This window comes from Hippopotamus amphibius, chromosome 9, assembly GCF_030028045.1.
Source record: "Hippopotamus amphibius kiboko isolate mHipAmp2 chromosome 9, mHipAmp2.hap2, whole genome shotgun sequence".
Classification (NCBI taxonomy): Eukaryota; Metazoa; Chordata; class Mammalia; order Artiodactyla; family Hippopotamidae; genus Hippopotamus; species Hippopotamus amphibius.
The window spans coordinates 22,826,922-22,847,275 of NC_080194.1; the positions used below are offsets into that span (position 1 = coordinate 22,826,922).

General features: G+C 35.1%; 1 protein-coding gene across 1 annotated transcript in view; it reads right to left on the reverse strand.

Annotated features, from left to right (window-relative positions):
- The window catches only part of ANO5 (anoctamin 5), a 92,173-nt gene that overhangs the window by 33,044 nt on the left and 38,775 nt on the right, over positions 1 to 20,354 (reverse strand). Inside the window, exons 7-12 of the mRNA XM_057695891.1 lie at positions 18,430 to 18,714; positions 11,880 to 11,993; positions 9,141 to 9,256; positions 1,213 to 1,347; positions 258 to 363; positions 96 to 156 (exon numbers count right to left, since the gene is read on the reverse strand). Of these exons, the coding sequence (XP_057551874.1) occupies positions 96 to 156; positions 258 to 363; positions 1,213 to 1,347; positions 9,141 to 9,256; positions 11,880 to 11,993; positions 18,430 to 18,714 (817 nt within the window). The remainder of the gene's footprint in view (positions 1 to 95; positions 157 to 257; positions 364 to 1,212; positions 1,348 to 9,140; positions 9,257 to 11,879; positions 11,994 to 18,429; positions 18,715 to 20,354) is intronic.

Sequence of the window (20,354 nt, forward strand, 5' to 3'; positions counted from 1 at the left end):
CCTTTGATTTATAAGGTATGCCCACTGTACATGTTATATGAATGACCATATAACACACAACATGGAGAAAATGTTCTTATGTAATATTTACTCACCCCAAACTCCCATGAATATTGCAAAGAACACTGTTGACTCATTGTCAAATAAATGGGAGAACTGTAAAACAACAACAACATCATAAAGACTACTTAGTGTCAAATGCAATACCAAAGGAGGGAAATTGCAAGTCTTTTCAACATAGGACAATACATACATACCTTTGAAGCCAAACAGGTAGAATTTAGTCTCCAATAGTCACATAGTACATCACAGAGTGGGCACATGATAATCTGACCCCCAATCTCAGGGTCACAGATTTCAGTGCTGCAGAGGGAAAAGCAAAGTTTTTGTTTTCCTTGGTTTTTGGTTTTTGTTGTTGTTGTTGTTCGTTTTGCTTTGGTTTGGGGTTTTATTGGCCACACCACTAGGCATGCAGGATCTTAATTCCCCAACCAGGGGTAGAACCCATGCCCCCTGCAGTGGAAGCGCGGAGTCCTAACCACTGGACCGCCATGGAATTCCCAAGAGCAAAGTTATTTTACAAGTGATGTGTTTGGCTGAAAGTCCAAAGCTGTTCTTATCAGAATACCTTTATATAGTTTCTTACATATGGCACAAGGGGCAATGAAGCGGCAATTTTTGTAGATCAAATCATGCTTTGAGGAACAGACTCTTCAGAGCCCATCATTAAAAACAGATTTTCCGGACTTCCTTGGTGGCACAGTGGTTAAGAATCCTCCTGCCAATACAGGGGACATGGGTTTGAGCCCTGGGCCAGGAAGATCCCACATGCCACAGAGCAACTAAGTCCATGCACCACAATTACTGAGCCCGTGCTCTGGAGCCCGTGATCCACAACTACTAAGCCCGTGCACCGAGAGCCCATGCCCTGCAACAACACATACGGCAACAAAGAGAAGCCCCCGCTCACCACAACTAAAGAAAGCCCATGTGCTGCAACGAAGGCCCAACGCAGCCAAAAAAAAACCAAGAAAAGAAAACAAACAGATTTTCCATAAAGCACCAGGTGAGGGGTAGCTGCTATGCTTGGGTCTTTTTCAGAAATACCAATTATCTGCTGCCATAGGAAACATTCTGACTCAAATTCCAGAAAAATAGTAAGTGTTTCAGTTAGCATAAGATTCTCTATTTGGGCTTCTCAGTTGCACTTACCTGCTTGAGTTATCATGCATTGATAATAAGCCGTAAATAAAACAAGCTAAGCCAATTATAGCTGCAAAAAACAGCATTTCTGTATAAAATCCAAGAAAGACAAAATAGATGCCAATTTTTTCTCCATAATAATCCCTATGAAAGAGGGTAAAAATACAATTAGACATTGCAAGAATGATACAGTTCAGAGGGTCTTGGTTTCAGACAAACTTGTATTCTAATTTTGGCTCCACTGCTTTGTAGCCGTGTAATTTTGATAAAGATACTAAATTTTCTAAGCTTTAGTCTCCACATCATAAAATGCAGGATGATGCTTCTCCATAGACTTGGTGTAAAGGATTAAAAGAGACAACACATATAAGTAAGAAGCCAACTGAGTGGAAGTTAATATTTACTTTCGAAATAATCAGGTATTTGGAGTCAACAATTTTTAAGGTAAAACATCAATATTACTGCTATACACTTAGCCAAAACATTATTTGGGAAGTCATAAAGAAACTGTATATTTCAAAACCTTATATTTAAAGACCTACATTTTTCTTCCTTTCAAATTTCAAGACTCTTATTCCTTGAGAATTAAAAAAAAAAATCCTTAAGAACTCCAGACCTTTAACTAACATTTAAAAGATTCTCAAAAAGAGTAATTATCAAATGAACTTTTGTTACATGTGCAATTATAGAAATAATTTTACTAAACTTTGGATTTGGGGAGCTTAATAACAGATTAACAACTAAACCATCTCTTAAGAATGCAAAAATGAAGAAACGTCAAATTTGTATTATAGTAAAAACGTACATATTATTTACATATTATTGAAATAACATTTAAGATGTTAAATTCTTATTCAGAACAAGAAAATGAGAAAAATCCAATAATGTGAGATACTCTATAAAGCCAAAGATAAGGACAATAAATACTTTTGAGTATTAATTTTTTAGAAAAATTTGCCTTTTATTTATACCTATGGTATTTCTTAACCTGTGCATTTTACTTACTAGATTTTAAACTCGTCTGTGGCCCCATAACATTTAATAGGGCATCTGGTAGGTAGAAGACATTCAATAGTATTGGTTGTAAGATCTTGTGAGAAGGCATTGGTCTAATTTTGTATTTCCAGGACTTAGTACTTAGCATAAGACTAAGTCCTGAGATACAGCAAATAATCAAAACAATGATGATAGAACTGAAATAAATACAGGCTTGAGGAATGAATGAACAAATGCAAACATATGGTCTAAAGAGATTCACTTTTATCATGACTTCATGGACATCTGGGAAACTTAGCTTAGCTATTACACTATCTTTTTTTTTCTTTTTAATCTTATTTATTTATTTGGCTGCCTTGGGTCTTCACTCCTGCATCCGGGCTTTCTTTAGTTGTGGCGAGCGGAGGGTACTCTTCGTTGCGGTGCACGGGCTTCTCATTGCGGTGGCTTCTCTTGTTGCGGAGCAGGGGCTCTTGGCTCGCAGGCTTCAGTAGTTGTGGTACATGGGCTTAGTTGCTCCTCAGCATGTGGGATCTTCCCAGACTAGGGATTGAATTCATGTCCCCTGAACTGGCAGGCAGATTTTTTATCAGTGCACCACCAGGGAAGTCCCCCATCTTGGCTTTTTAATAGCACCACTATATTCACTGTAAATATATTTATTCTAACCAATTTGCTATATAGCAGTATATTAATTTTATTTATAAGCATTAAGCCACCCCAATAAGTGATATCAAAAGAAAAATTATCTGTAGCTCTTAAATTGGAAAGAAAAAATGGGAAAAGAGGGCATATAAAATTGAAGACTGGTAAACCAGTGATGGTAACCTTCATATTCCCAGCTCTTCCTGAAACAATATAATCTAATATGACAAAAATGATCAGTATCCAAAAGGCAGTAAAGATATTTACAAATATTTGGACATGGAACTTAAGTTTGGTGTATAGGTAACATGAAATATGTGAAATCTAGGAATTCAAATCCTATATTCTAAATTTCTTTCCAGGAAACCCTCATCATCCTGTCTTTTTTCCTAATCCTTCATATCCAATCCACGAGGTCCAATAAATTCTGTCATAAGAGTTTCTTTCTTTTTTTTTCCTTTTTTCTTTTCTTTTTTTTTTTTTTGGCCATGCCACGAAGCCTAGGGGATCTTAGTTCACCTACCAGGGATGGAACCTGCAACCCCTGCATTGGAAGTGTGGAGTCTTAACCACTGAACCACCAGGGAAGTCCCATAAAAGTCTTTTTCTAATCTATAGTCTCCTCTCTTTCCTGTTACCAGTGCCTTGGATATGACCTTCAATATCTACTACTGGAAAATTTTAACAGCCTCCTTACTTCGCTGACTTCAGTCTTGCATCCCTTTACTATCCGTCCTGTTTGCATTTCTAAAGCAAGAACATTAAACAAATGTATTTTTCTTCCTTTAAAGCTTTTGTCCTTTCATCTTAGCAGTACTCTCCATGATTTTTTAGTGATAAACTTTCAAACCTTACCAGCTACTCCTCCTAAATGAAGAACTAAATGCACGATGCTCTTCCTTAGCCCAGTGCTCTGTACTTGTTCTCTCTACCCAGGAAATTTTTACCTAACTTGTTTACCTAGCAACCTGCTACTTCTCTCACTACACACTCAAGAATATGTGCTGTGAAACTTTCTCTGAGGTTGTCATAAAGGTAGGGGCTCTTTCCTCTCTGCTCTGTTCTTTCATGAGTATCACTCTGCTGTAATTATTATGCATTTGTGTGTCTTCCTGCAAATATTTTCATGTTAGGAAATCATATCCTGATTACTTTTATAGCCCTAGCCTCTTGCTGGTATCTAGTGATGCTAAATAAATGCTCGTTAAAGGAATGTGGGCATTGTAATTATGCATCTATGAACAATTCCTTTCTATTTTTTTTTTTTTTTACTTTTATCAAGTCTTCCCACAAAAACCTTTCATAAAATCATAAAATCAACAAGAAGAGGAAATAAAACCACACCTGATACAGGCCTTCAAGCATCGTGACAGAGAACACCATGATCTTCAAATTATCTGTAAGTAAAAAAATAAACCCAGTTCCAACTGAGTACCTATTACCAGCTGCCATACCTGAGATACAGAGAGCAGTGAAGAAAATGCTTAAGAAATCGTAAGGAAAACATGTAAAGTCGGGTGGGGACATTAGGGAAACACAGACGAAATAATCCTTGGGAAAAAGTCTAACTAAATGCCAAAATACTGAACTCATGTTGGGACTTGGTAATTCGTAGTACTAGCTAAAAGAAAGGGATCTGAAAATGAGTAAGACTGAAAGTAGCAGCCTCAGAGAAGCAATGTTTCTGTGGAAGAATCAGATATAAATGGTGGTACTTCTTAAAAGTGTGACAGTAAAGAGAAAGAAGAGAGTTAGGATTCTACAGAAATGAATGGAAAAGCACATGACAAGCACAGGCTATCATCCATGAAAGCAACTGCATGGAACAGGAAAAAAAACTAACAGAAGATTTACTCTAATGCTAGAAACTCCACGAATTAAACACAAACGGAAAAAAGCAGAGCATACCATACAAAATTATGTTAAAAAAAAAACTGAAAATGTGAAACAAAGAACTTCAGCTAATGAAAATCCTCCCAAAAGAACACGAGGAATACTATAAAAAAAAGCAGTACAAACTGAATTAAATGTTCTCAAATAAATAACTGCAAATATAAGAAAATACCAAAATATAAAAATGAGACAAGTGGGGAAAAACAGGGATAAAACAAGAGATGAAACAACTCTAAAAAGAGAGGAAAAAGAAAACCCCTGTAAGATCATATCAGAATTGATGATGAAATTATGAGGTATCCAAGAGAGAATAATGGGAGACCAAGTGAAAATCTAATAAAAGACAGTAAGAAAAACAGGATACCTATCGAAAGAATGAAAATGACACAGAGAAGTAAAAAGGGTCTCCGGAAAATTGTTTGATATGAAGATAGGCAAAAAAAGCCAAACATACAGATAACTGGCGTCCAAAGAAAATAATCAAAACACCGGAAAAGAATCATATTTTAAAACTATAACTGAAGAGCACTTTCCAGAAAAAAAAAACCAAACAAAATAAAAGATACATATTCAAAAGATCCACCAGGAACAAGGAAAACTGACTTAGAACAACCAATTCCAAGACATAATGTGTTAAAACAACTAGACTTTAAAACAAACAAGCAAACAAAACTCTCCAAGCCCCCTGGCAAGATGATAAAGTAATGTACAAAGGCAAAAGAATTCCCTACTAAATGAGGACACACCAGAGGCATTCCCACTAAGATCAGGAACAAGGCAAAGTCACCCACTATTATTCAGCCTTGTTATATAATTATCAGCCAATGAATTGAACAGAAGAAAATAATTATAGATATAAGAATTGGTACAGAAAAGTATAATATTTCTATTTAAAGATGACATAATAATATACCTAGATAGCCTTAAAGAATCAACGATAAAACTAATTCAATAAAGAATTCAAATCAAGGCATTAGAATATAAAACTAACACTCAGAAGACAACAGCATTCAACGTGTAAGTAATAACCAGTTAGAAGATATATATGATAATATATAATTTATAATAGCAACAAAAATATAAAACACTTAGGATTAAACTTAAAAAAGTTTTATAACTCTACAACACTCCTGAAAAACCCAAAAGTAGGCTTAAACAAAGACTGAGAGTAAGGGCTGTATTAAAGGATAGTAGAGCTAAGTCACTATAATCAAAATAGCCTTCTGAATCACTTTGCTGTACACCTGAAACTAACACAACATTGTAAATCAACTATACTTTAATATAACATAAAAATTAAATTTGAAAAAAAAAACCAGCTTGCTACTGGTGCATGGATAGTTAGCTAGAGCAACAGAATAGATAAACTTTTTAACAATAGTTTTGGGACAAGTATATAAAAGTAGATGTATTCCTTGAATGAAAGTGAATATTTAACTTTATAAGAAACTGTCAAAATCGTTTTTTTATAGTTGCTATACCGTTTTGCATTCCCACCACCACCGTTTGAGATTTCAAGTTGCTCCACATCCCTGATAGCACTTATTGTTGACAGACTTTTAGATTTTAGCTATTCTAATGGGTGTGTAGTGGTATCTCAATGACATTTTAAATTTTATTCCCTTAGTGAATAAAGATGTTGTACATCTTTTGATGTACTTATTGGCAATCCATAAATATATTTCTTTGGTGACAAATCTTTTATAATCTTTTGTCCATTTTAAATTCTGTCTTATTATTGAGTTGTAAAATTTCCTTAAATATTCTGGATAAAAGTCCTCTATTTATATATGTGTTGCAAGTATTTTCTCCAGTCTGTGGTTTGCCTTTTTATTTTTGTAACTGTGTCTTTTAAAGAGCATACATTTTTAATTTTAATGAAGTTAAATTTATACATTTTTAAAATTGTGCTTTTTACATTTTATCTGAAAAGTCCATGCCTAACTCCAGACCACATATAGTTTTCTTCTATATGTATTCCAAGAAGTCTTGTAGTTGTAGCCCTTACAATTAGTTCTCTCATCCACTCCAAGTTAGTTTAAATTTTTGTACAGGAAAGAATCAAGATTCATGTTTTTCATGTAGATAGCCACTTGTTCTAGCAGCATATGTTGAAAGGACTATCCTTTCCCCAATGAATGAAAAGCACCTTTGTTGAAAATAAATTGACTATATATATTTGGATCTATTTCTGGACTCTCCTTTTACTAAAGATTTTTCCTTGGAAATAATTTCAAATATATAGAAAAGCTGCAGGAATAATTCAAGTAATAGCAATATACCCTTTAGTTCTTCTATTGTAAAAATATTGTTCCATTTACATTTTATCTCGTTTCATATATTTCCCCATAGATATGTGTGTATATACACACATATATATATTTTTTCTGAACCACTTGAAAGTAAGTTGATTGAATATGTACATCATGGTCCTTTACCTTAAATATTTCATTGTCTATTACTAAGAGCACGGATATTATCCTACATAATCACTGAGAAGAAACCTTAGGGATAATAGCTGCTTTCTGCAGTTCCTCCCTCTGTGATAACATAGTGTTTTCTTTCCTGCCTTTTCAGTTATCTGGTTAAAAACTTTACACCTAGTTATCAATTTTTTATATTACATTTTGTTAAAAACAAGTTTATTTAAAAAAACTATCTCATTACTGAAAAGCAAAAGCAGTATAATTTGCTATAAATGAAAAGTTATAATAATAGGTTGAAAAACTTAAAAAGTTATTAAATTTAAGCTAGATACTGCTATCTGATGAAATCTCTGAGCTTCCACATTGTTGTCAAGGAAAATCAGCAAGCGCTAATAAGGTACTGACCTGAGATGTAATGCATTTGTCTACATCAAGAATTATAAGTACAAACCTTTGAGAAATATTTACAGCAGAAATATCTGTAGACAGCTAAATACTCTCAATATATTGTGAACAATGTAAAATATGTAAACCTCATCCTGACAACTTTGCTTTTTTGAAAACATACCATGAAAATATTCTCCAGGGGCACAAGGTCTGCAAATGTTCTTAACAGCACTGATTATAATAGTGAAAAATTTGAAACAGCCTAATCTTTTTTGATAGAAAAATAGACAAATAAGTTATGCAAAATTTATGATATGGTACTCTGTGTTCTGTTAAAAAGCATGAGGTAGATCTGTGTGTACTCACAAGGAAATACACCAATAGTATACTATTTAGTGATAAGAGAAAATCTTAACAAAAAAAGTAAATAAAGATTCCATTGCTCCAGGAAAAAGAAAAGTTTGTGTACGTATCTTATTATGCACATGCATAATAATAAGACTGACTGGCTGTCACCAACTCAAGCATAGTTACTTCTGTGGAGTTCAATGGAGGTGAACGTTGCACATCTCTTTATTGCTTAGCATTTTTTAGATACACGTCCTACTTTTATAATTTAAAAAATTAAATGACCATTAATCAGAACAATTCAAATATCCACGCAATGAAGAGTTCATATAATGATCTGCAGAAACCACACTTTATATGCTAGCTGCCTTTATTTATTCTTAAAATTTTCCCCTTTTATTTGCCTTCAAAGAAACCATTGCAATAACATTTCAGCCGATTTATACATATGCATCAAAATTGGTCACATGAAAAGGAGGCTGTGATGCTGTGCAGGCAGAGCAGTAGAAGTATAAATCACTGAGTAAAAATACTGCTTCTAGTAATGAGGGGTCTGTAATCTGATTGTTGCTCTATTGAAATCACAGCAGGAGCCTCCTAACACCCTGTATGTACGTAGGATTGTCATGGTTCAAAGCAAGAATTGCAACCATAGTCTTCTTGCATAGCTAATGAAACTGTCTAAAGAATTGAAATAATAGAACAATTGCCTTCGTAGCTCTCTGGGATCAACACATACACACATTCATAAACAACACTTCTACTACCTTCTAGCTTCCCGGACTCAGAGAAAAACAAAGAAACAGCAAAAAACTAATTGTATTAAACATTAAGTGCTAACCCCATGCTAAAAAAAATACACATACCATTTAATTATCAAATAACCCCATAAGGAAAGTACTATTGTTATTCCTATTTTACAGATGAGTCTCATAGAGGTTAAATGACTTGACCATGTTTATGTGCTTCTAAGAGAAAGAGCTTAGATTTGAACCCAACCTACTTAAATACTAAGATCCCACCTCTGAACCGTAGAGCTACCTCTGCACTGTGGTTATGATCATTCTGGCAACAGCATTTTGCTCACAAATGTATGACTAAATGACAGAGTAGATACAAAACTGTGAAGATGCGAACAGTAGTGGGTGAAAATAGTAGTACAAAGAATGGAATATGATGCCACTGTGAATAAAAACCACATAATCAAGTTGTAATCAGTTTGATTCTCTGTAAGAAACTTACCTAATCAAATTAAAAGGCTGCTCCTTGTAAAAATAGGAAAACCGAGCCCAGTTCTGGCAAAGTGTGTACCTTTCATTGACAGGATTAGGAGGTTCTGATGGCTTCCAGTACTGACCCTACACGTATGCAAGAAGAAGTTACTGAATGACAAAGCAAACCACAAGGGAGAATAAAGGCACACTGCTTTTGTAAGAAGGCTAGTGAATGAGGCAGATGTTCTCTTTCACTTTTCGATTCAGAGTTTCATATTCCGTTGATGTAAATTACTACACTGTTTAGTGTACTGCAGAGTATAGTACATTTGCTACACTCTACAATAAATGAAAATAATAGTGCCTTCTTTATTAAAGTTTTACACCCAGCTGTCTAAAAACACAAGTTAAAGTCTGAGACTTTGGTTTTACTCAAGCTGCTCCTTTGACCCGGAGTCCACCTCTCATCTCTACTCAGATTCCAATAGTCACTGCTCAGGGATTCCCACAACTATATAACTGGCTGGGACTTTGGAAATAGGCTCACATTTTTATTTTACAGATGGAAACACTGAACCCCAAGCAAAGTTAAGTGAATGATCCAGAGCCACACAGCTATGACTGGGATCTCCTCTAGGGAACCTGTCTTGTCCTCACTAGCCAACGCTGATAGCCATTTCCCAAAGAACTTAAAATATATACAACAGACTTCAGCACTTAAGAGCCTCAATATTGTTTCACGCGTAAGTTCCATTCCCATTTTTAGGTACTGATTAGCCTTATTAACACCAAGTTAATTAGGGCCTGGCAGAGAAATGTCTACACATAGCTGTTCACTATTTTCTCTTTAACTGTTTGCCTAGATAAGTAAGCTGCTGAAGACAACACTGAGAAAACACCCAATTTAAAATTAAGCACATATGAAAATCTCTGTATGGCAAGGTATAAGATTTTACATCATCCAGACTCCAACTTTTATCTTCTTCTGTAGCTAGTCCTACCGAATCTTGAGAAATGAAATAGAAAAAAAGAAAAAAGCAGCCTATTTGGGTATCTTAAAAGAAAAAAATTTTTTTAAAGCACATAAGGGAAAAATCCAGTGCCTAAACCTGTATTCAGGAGAGAAGAAAGCAAAAAAGGTAAAATTAATAGTAAATGATAGCTCTCCCTGGCCACAGCTCAGTAACACTAATTTTCTAGTGAGCATGTAAGACTCTACTGGAAGGCTAGATGCATGGAGTAAAATTGCTAGTGATTGAGGACAATTTGGCTTAATGACCTGGTGATAGTAAGAAAAGAATCAATGTCCTAAAAACAAACAAACAAACCAAAAATCCTCAAGAAAAGAATGAGCCCTTTTGTGAAGAAAGATTAACAAAGAATGCATTGCAAAGTGTTTATTAACCCACTATAGATCTCTACTTGATCAAATGCTGTGGCATTATTTAGGATCCATAATCCCCTAGAAGTTCTTTTGCCCCAGGAAAAAGTGTGTGTGGTGATGGGGGGGGAGGGGTGATGGGGGGGCGGGGCGGGGGAAAAGTAATTTCTCTAACACAAGATAAATTCACCTGAATTGATACTCCTGTTGAGAACTGCCACTCATTTTGGAAAAGTCTGCTGTACCCTTGTAGCTAACATACCAAAGATAATCAACTAACCAATGCTGAACAAACCTAGAGCCAACAGTCAACATACTGTTGAATACATACTGATAGAGGAAAGCTGGAAAAGAGAGAGACTGGTTTTGGGCTTCTGGAAACCATGACAGCAACATCATTTTCAAAAACATGGGCAATGATTTAGATGCCACTTGTTTAAACAGAAATACCTAATTCTTCTATATGCCAAAGGAATGTGTTTCTTGAAAAAGGTCATCATCAAAAAGTCTTTATAAGCATGGAAGAGTTAAACAGGGACAAAGGAAACCAAAGTCCCAGGAGATGATCCAAAGCAGTTTGTATGTATTCAGCCAAATAATGTCTACTGACAGCAGGTGATGAAATTTAAACACTGAATGTCCAAAAGGAAAGGTTTCTCTCAGAAGCCCCCAGCAACTAGGCTGTCTTGGTTGACAAGCCTTTTAGGCTTGGTTGAACGGGTGCATCATATAAATGTGACCTCCTTGTTGAACTCAGTATTTTTGTACATGATCCACCAGTCTCAAAGAACACTTCTCCAGAATCTCAGTTGTTTGTCTGAATCTTTCTTATGGACTGAAGTCTTTAGCTTGTTTTGCAGTTGTACTTATGCTTTATTTCCCAGAAATTCCTAGTCTGTGACCTTGGATTCATGGCTATGTTCCAATAATACCTAAAGAATGCTTTACATATAATTAAAACCAATTACACATTTGATGAATGAATACATGAATGCATGTGATTTAAGTCCTTTACACCTTCAAAACTTTATAAAGAAGGAAAGATTTGATGAATCTGGATAGAAAGTTCCAAAAGTTATGTTCTAAAATGTTGTTTTAATATAACTGCTGTTTTCAATATGGGTTCTAAAGAAAATTCATGTGCAAATGTAATAATTTTTAATGAATTTCCATTGAAATCTCAATGTTGAGGTATTAACTATGTGTTTCAGCATAGTTCTCAGCTTGGACCTAGGGAGTCTGTGGGGATTTTCCCAACATGAGCAAGATAAAGCAACCTGTCATAAAAGTGGAAGCAAATGGAAGATTTCTTCTCCCAACAAGGCAACCTCTGAATGTGGAAAAGGGAAAACGCGGTCAGTATTTCAAAACTAAACATATACTTACATCATGGAGTGGAAAGGCAGATGAATAAGTGTGAGAATTTAGCAGTCTTTCAATCCCAAACCTTTTCTTCCCTTCCTCTACACCAAAAGGACACCGTGAGAGAATATAATAAACCTATGAGGTAAGCATAAAGAGACACACATTTCAGAACTTTACGCTTTCCACATTTTTTGAAAATCACAAATTAACAATGTCTACTTTGTCTCAATGTAGATGCAGGCTCTGATTGTGGAAGGTACCTTCCCCTCGTTGTCTGGGGGAAGATGTAGAGGGTGGGGTTGCATGGAGTGGCAGGTATTTCACCTCCTGGGTATGAAAGCTCCTTATTCCTTTGGGGAGAGGGGGAATGGGTCATTACTTATTTTTTCTTCTCTTGTCCCAAGCTTCTCTGGGAGTCCCTTGTATCAGAATTCATACTATAATCAGGGCTTCAGGTTGGAGTCTAATATCACTGCTACTAACAGTTCAGTTAGAGGAATATGGAATAGAATTGATACTTGGCTAAGCTGTCTTGAATACTTTTCAATTAATTACTCTGATGTTATGTACAGGGCCTTTTCCTGATATCAGAATTTATTAACTCAAGATTATCATACCTCTGCGATCATTTATATATTTTTATCAGTTTTCTCCTCTATATAATTTAGGCTTCAGTGTCCTCTGCTCTTGTATATTTGTCAATTCAATTTCATCTCCTTTTTGTCTTCCAGGAATTTTCCAGAATTTCTGCTTTTCTGACTGCTGAATTTGGCCTCTTTAGCACCGTTTTAGGTATAATTCTCCTCCCCTCCCCTTTAAATATTTTATTGATTAAGGAATTGCAATGTTTGTAATTATTGAATTGTCATTATCTAATCTGATTATTCATTTTAAGGGCAGTTTAATATTAGGTCTTGGTAAATAAATGATCATTTATGCAAGGCAGTTTTAACTTTATATATGTGATAAACATTAACTATTTTACATACTTTGGATTATTTCCCTAGGAAAGATTCACCAAAAGGATTCACCAGAAAGAACTCTGTACTGGGGAGCTAACAAAGTGGAAAATGTTACCCTTCCAGATATTAAAACTTATTATAAAGCTATGGTAATAAATACAGCATGATATTGTCAAATAAAAACAAATCCAGACTTAGGAAAAACTAGTGCAAGAGGATGAGGGGGACTATTGCAATAGGGAGATCTGGGAACATTTGAAAAGTCAGGTAAAAAAGGACTTTCCTTTTACAGAGAGAAGTAAGCCAGGTTCAGGAAGTATCTTTCTTTGCGTTAAGGAAGGGCTAGTCTACATGCTAACATTGGCTCAGGTTGAGGGTGCGGCAAAGTTTAGGGTTTTTGGGGAAAGAAAGAAGTTCAATTGAAGTTTGGTTAATTTATGTAACAAGTACTTTGTTTCAAGGGATCAATGAGGATAAACAGTTCAGCTAACCATTTATGAAACAAAGAATGGAAATGTGAAGGGCCTGTGTCTAACCTTTATTACCATAAAGTAATAACAAAAGGAAGAAACTATATGGTTAAGTATAGATCTAAAAAATTACTCAGCCACAAAAAAAGAATTCAATTTTGCCATTCACAACAACATGGATTGACCTGAAGGGTATTATGCTTAGTGAAATAACGAAGAGAGTATTAACGAAGAGTATTTGTCAGGGAAAGACAAATACTGTAAGTTACTACTTACAGTGGAATGTGATATGTAGAATCTAGAAAATAAAATAAAATGAACGAACAACATTGTAAAGTGATTATACTCCAATAAAAAAATTAAAAAGAATATAACAAAACAAAAAAGAATATGACCAAACAGAAACAAAATATTCTCTCACAAATACAGAGAACAAATTAGTTGTTCCCAGTTGGAAGAGGGATGGAGGGAGGGGTGAGAGAGGGATAGGGAATAAGGGGTACAAGCTACTACTATTATAAAATAAATAGGATACATGGATATATTGTACAGCGTAGGGAATATAGCCAGTGTTTTATAACTTTAAATGGAGTATAATCTGCAAAACAATTGAATCGCTATGTTGTACAAAAAAAAATAGTGCCTAGTACATAGTAAGTGCTGTTTAAGTACTTGCTATTATTAACAGTAATGGTATTTTAAGGAATCACAAAATTATTTTGCACATTTGCAGGCTCACTGGATTAAGTATATACTTGTGAATATGATTACTTTCAGAAGAATACAAATTTGGATACACGAGTTTGGTATATGTTAAAATATATCAGTAAGAAATAAAGGAAAAGAAGAAAGAGAGAGACAGAGACAGTGAGAGGGAAAGAGAGAGACGGAGAGAAAGAGAGGAAGAGAGTTAAAAGAAGGATGGAGGGACGGAGGAAGGAAGAAAAGAACTGAAATTTCCCTTGTGCCAAATCTTAGAGCATTTCCTTTAAAGAACTTCTAATTATAAATTCTTTCTCTATTCTCTTTGAGATGTGTGCAATTCTTTTTAAAAGCTAAATAAGGTCTCTTGCCAGTTTTATAACTCCGGAGTGTTTTTCTTAAGTTTTCTAGGAACGTCTCTTTTAAACGTAAACATCAAGAAAGATAGCATTCTATTTCCTTGTCTCTATGGGAGTGTAGTCTAGGCACCTGGTTCCAAGTTGTAACTACCTGCTCCACAGAGATATATGAGAAGTTCTATTATTATTATTATTGTTATTAATTATTATTTGGGATAAAGACAACTAATACAGATGAACACCTCAATTAGCAGATGAATTTAGAATAAATTATGTGGCAAATAGTGCTGTCAAGTCGAAAGGGGGGTTATCTATGAATATTCTTTAAGTTATACGGGGAAGGGTGGTTCTTTGCAGCAAGCAGTTTCACAGAATGAGAAGAGTTGGAGATTTCTTTAAATTGTCCCCGTTTTTCAGGAACGGAACTCAGGTAAAGTTAACATTGTCAGTATTGACACAAAAATAGACACAGAATAAAGAAGCAGAATCAAACCCAGAAGCAGATCTATGAATATCCAGACACATGAGTTATGACAACGAGGGAACTATAAAACACTATGGAAGGCTGAATGTTTTCAATAATTGGTGTAAGTCAAATGACTATACATATGGGGGGAAAAAGCCTTCCATTTTGCACCTTGCACAAAAATTAATTCCAAGTGGATAGTAGTTCTCAATGTGAAAAGTAAAATAATATAACTTCTAGAATACAGGAAATTAACTTCATGATCTTGGTGATAGTTAAGATTAAGAGCTTTATTCATAAAGTAAAGGCTTGAGAAGGTAGACTACAGCTGATCCTTGAACAGCATTGGGGTAGGGGCACTGACCTTTGAGCAACCCAAAATCCAAGTACAATTTATAGCTTGCCTTCTGCATATAAGGTCCCTCCATATCTGCAGTTCCACATGTAAGAATTCAACCAACCACTAATCATGTAGTACTGCAGTATTTACTGTTGAAAAAAATCACGTGTAAGTGGATCCTCGCATTTCAAACCTATGTTGTTCAAGAGTCAACTGTGCATTAAAATTAAAAACATCTGTTTACGAAAAGCAACCATAAAAAGAAAAAGGAAGCACAAAATAAGAAAATATCAGTAAAATATATAATGAATAAAGGATTCATATAAAGAACATATAAACAGTTTCTACAACTCAACAAAGGAAGATCTAACTGAAAAACAAAATCAAGAGACCTTAGCAGGGACTTCACCAAAGTGCATATCTAAATGACCAATAAACATAAACAAGGAGATAAGTCTCATCTGAGATTACAAATTAAACCATAATGATACATACAAAAATAAATTTCCATTGAAAGTAATGAATATTAAGGAATAAAAGCTCATACAATCAACCAACAATTGCTAATTTAATCAACCAAATAAATGTTGAGCCAAAGAAGTCAGGCTCAAAAGAACACATATGACTATTTTTTATAAAATTTAAAAACAGCCTACAATAATCTCTGCTGTTAAAAGTGAGAGACAGCTTCTGCTAAGGACAGGAATAGTGCTTGGCAGGAGGCACTAGGACTCTGGAGGGCTGGCTAGGAAGGTTTTCTCATTTGATCTGAATCATGGTTACATAGCTGTGTTCATTTTTTGATTGAATTCAACGAGCGGTACACACTTGTGGGACTATCTCTGTCTATGCTATGCTACAGCTTAAAAAGAAAGAAAAAGATTGGTAATTTTTAGTGTTGAGAAAGATGTGTGGAAAACAGCATTCTCTTATATTAATAGGACTCTAAATTAGTACATAAGTTTGTAAAGGGTGATAGTGTAACATATATACATTTCTAAATATGCATGCCCTTAGATCCAGAAATTTTGCATGTGGTATCCATTCTGCAGAAAAATTTACATATATGCTGGGAAATATGTAAATACCAGGTTGTAAACAGCAGAAAGGTTTGCAGTTTCAGAAAAATTGGAAACAAATTCAAAAGCTGTCAGAAGTGAAAATGTTTTATAAAATTATGTTACATCTATAAATTAGATGTTAGAAATATATATCATGAGCCTCAGATATCATGATGATTGTGAAGATGCTTTGAAAAGTATGAAATTCTGTACCAATGTAAGATGCTCTTGTAATACTGTATAATTTGTACATACATGAACTATAGTGTTCTGGATGAAGATGGGAAGGAAGGATCTTTTCTACATCAATCTTCCAAATAACTTCCTGAACAAAGCAAGAACAATATTGATCCACTATGAAGGAGGGGAAATTGTTGAGTTTTAAAGCTGAATTAACCTAAGGTATTGGCACGCTTAAATACAGATAAATGAGTACTGACATTTCTTTATCTGAGCAAGTTCCTAAGCAAGTTCACGGGCCTTTGTCAGCAACCTTTTAATGCAACAAGTATACCTAAGGTATTTATAGTTTGCAGACTGCTTCACATACATTCTTTCATTTGATCTTCCCAATAATGCCAGTCTTTACCATTCTCTCTGTTTTAAGAGAGGTTATCTTGTTTAGGAGGTAGAGTTATGAACTGAAACCAAGCCTTCTGATTCCATGCTTTGTGTTCAACATCCCCTTAAAGGCTGCCTCTTAGATTTGTTGCTGCTGCTGCTGCTGCTTTTTAATCCAGGTAGGAAAAGGGAGAAAATTTTTAGTTCGTGGATTTGCATTTTTTTTAATGTAAACTCTAGGCGTTATGGTTTGTTTAATATTCCTGTCAGTGTATTTTTTTAAAAAATAGATCTAGGGACTAGAACAATGATTATTTCAAAATCCTTCTTAGATACTTAAGAGCGCTGAACCTAAAAGGAATGAAGTCTCTCATTCCTCAGGAAAAGGGAGTAAGTAATCTCAAGGAAAGGGTCTTGTGATTGTTAGAACCCTGGTGATTTCATTAGTAGGTAACAGATACATGGGGTAAGAGCAACAAAGAACCTGAATTTTTTCCTCTGAAGTCAGATCAGTAATAATAATATCTCACAGTTATTGAACCCTTAGTATGTTCCAGAAACTATTCAAAGTCATTCACACCTTGGCTCATTTAATTCTCAGGGTAACCTATGAGATGGATATTATTCCTATCTTAACAGGAAGAAACAGTGGCACAGAAACTGTGATTAGGAGCGAGGTTTTTAATGGGAAATTTAAAGATCCTAAGACTACAAATGGAGATGAAATATTATTCAAAAGACTGAAAATGGTTTTAAGTGAAAGGAAAAAGTGCTGATGTTTCTCAAATGCTATTGAGGACAAAATAAAATGGTGTCTGCCATTTCAGTAAACAAAGAATGCTGCCTGCCACCAAGCCATCAGCCACAGCAGCCACCCCGCAACGGGGCATCCAGGATGGAGAAAAACAGGATACAGGTCCTAGATGGTTAAGAGGCATATCAAAGGAATAATTTCAATGGGCCCAGACTCTTGCTTCTTCCCATACAGAGAAAAGCACTAAAATCACGAACTTGAGATACCTGGTTCTGTGATTAGCAGTAATCTTTTAATGCTCCACTACATGTGCTTTTTCCAGCAAGAACTCCTATATATCCTGGCTCTTCCCCTACCTCTTTGTAACAGTTCCTCAGAGCTATCTGAGAGGGCTGTTTCTGGACTATAGTTCGCAGTAATGTTCTTGAATAAAACATAATTCTCAACATTTACGTTGTGTATTTTCTCCAGTCAACACCATATATAAAGAAATTAAAACATTCCATTCCCATTTGGAATGACTAATATTCCTCCTACTACGCACTGAATTTATAAAGCCAAACACTAAGATTATAAAACCATTTTACAAAGATCTTACAAAATCAAAGTCCTCTGGCTCTCAATTAAGTGATTTCCTCAATATTGCATGAGGCCTCTCTTTGCTGTGCCCACACTGTCAACCATTCATTTTTAATTGACAGTTTGAGAAGTAGGAAGGTTAGCAGGTTTAAGGGGTCCATGTGGACTTTCAAACCTGCCCAATACCAACGAACACTTATCGAAATTTACACGGAAACACCTTGCAGACATAGTATGGCATACGCACACGTATAAAAGCACACAGAGGCACACATCCCTTACTCAGAGGGATGTGCCCAAAGGTCTTCTCTACCTACAATTCTGTTTCTTGAGGAGGATGGAAAGAAGCTTGATTCATCTTCAATGAGGAAGAGCTCCTTCCGATGTCTGGTGAATTGGGCAGTGAAATATTCAGGATGAGGATGCTTCACGTTCCTTGGGAGCTTCAGAGGCCCAAGCATATAGCTAAAAGGGATTTTGTCAGGTCGGGGAATATCACTCTCCTTAATTGGCATTTTGATTCCCAACACTTCAGCGTAAGTAACTAACACCTCCCAAGGGGCATGGATCTTGACAAAGTAAGTTCTCCCATCTTCGGAGTTCTATATAAAATGGAGGCACAATAACAGAAAGATTACTGAGTTGATTAATGAAAGAAAATTTTACAAAATCTCAAACAAATTAAAGACATTACAGCATTTTCAATTTATTAAAAAATTTCAGCAAAACTTTTCAAAGAGCAAATGCTCAAAACAGTTATACATATACTTATATGTATGTATATGTACAAATTGTGTGTGTGTGTGTGTGTGTGTGTGTGTGGGTAGGTGAAAGAGAGACATAGAGACAGACAGACAAAGAGAGAGAATATTCTTAAAATATATTTCAGGGTCATCTAAATAGGCATTTCTCCAAAGAAGATATACGGATGGCCAAGTGGCACATGAAAAGCTGCTCAACATCACTAATTGTTAGAGGAATGCAAACCATAACAACAATGAGGTATCACCTCACACCAGTTAGAATGGGCATCATCAGAAAATCTACAAACAGTAAATGCTGGAGAGGGTGTGGAGAAAAGGGAACCCTCATGCACTGTTGGTGGGAATGTAAATTGATACAGCCACTATGGAGAACAGTATGGAGGTTCTTTGAAAAACTAAATCCCACTACTGGGCATATACCCAGAGAACACCATAATTCAAAATGACACATGCCCTCCAATGTTCACTGCAGCACTATTTACAATAGCCAGGACATGGAAGCAACCTAAATGCCCATCAACAGATGAATGGCTAAAGAAGATGTGGCACATATATACAATGGAATATTACTCAGTCATAAAAAAGAACGAAATTGGGACATTTGTAGAGACATGGATGAACCTAGAAACTGTTATACAGAGTGAAGTAAGTCAGAAACAGAAAAACAAATATCGTATATTATAAAACACATACACGTTGAACACTGAAAAATGGTACAAATCAACTGGTTTGAAAGGCAGAAAAAGAGATATAGATGTAGAGAACAAACATATGGACAACAAGGGGAGAAAGTTGGGGGGTGGGGGTTGGGGTGGGATGAATTGGGCGATTGGGATTGCCATATATATATTACTAATAAGAAAAAAAAAACAAATTGTACACTTTAAATATATGCAGTTTGTTGTATGTCAATTATATCTCAATAAATGTTGTTAAAAATAATATAGATACAAAGTATAGAATTAAAATTCTCTTTGCAAAATAATACAACATTATAGTAATGATAGTAGTATTTGCTCTATTCACTGTCCTGGAAATGTACAAGCTGCAACAATTAAAGGATGAATCAAACAACAACAACAAAATATATATACATATTTCAGGGCCAATGTACACTAGCCTGAAATCCATAGAAACACATGTGATTCTGGGAAATCTCTTAAGTTTTTAGCAACTAGCTATAAGCTCAGAACATGTTTAGGATATGAGAAACACACAAATATATGATGTACTTCTTCTTCTTACCCAGCTTCAACATATCGCCTACACCTAGAGTAAGAACTTCAGGTAATTTTATTACACAGGAGAATAATTAAGTTACAGATAGAATATGTGGTATAATTCATATTTACTAGTTTGGTAAAAAACAGGGCTAAATAAGAAGTAGTTAGAACTCAGACTATTAGAGTTTCATGGACAGGGTGGTATCTGAAATAGGTCCTTTAAAAGCAATTTTGAAGGAAATTTGAGAAAACCAG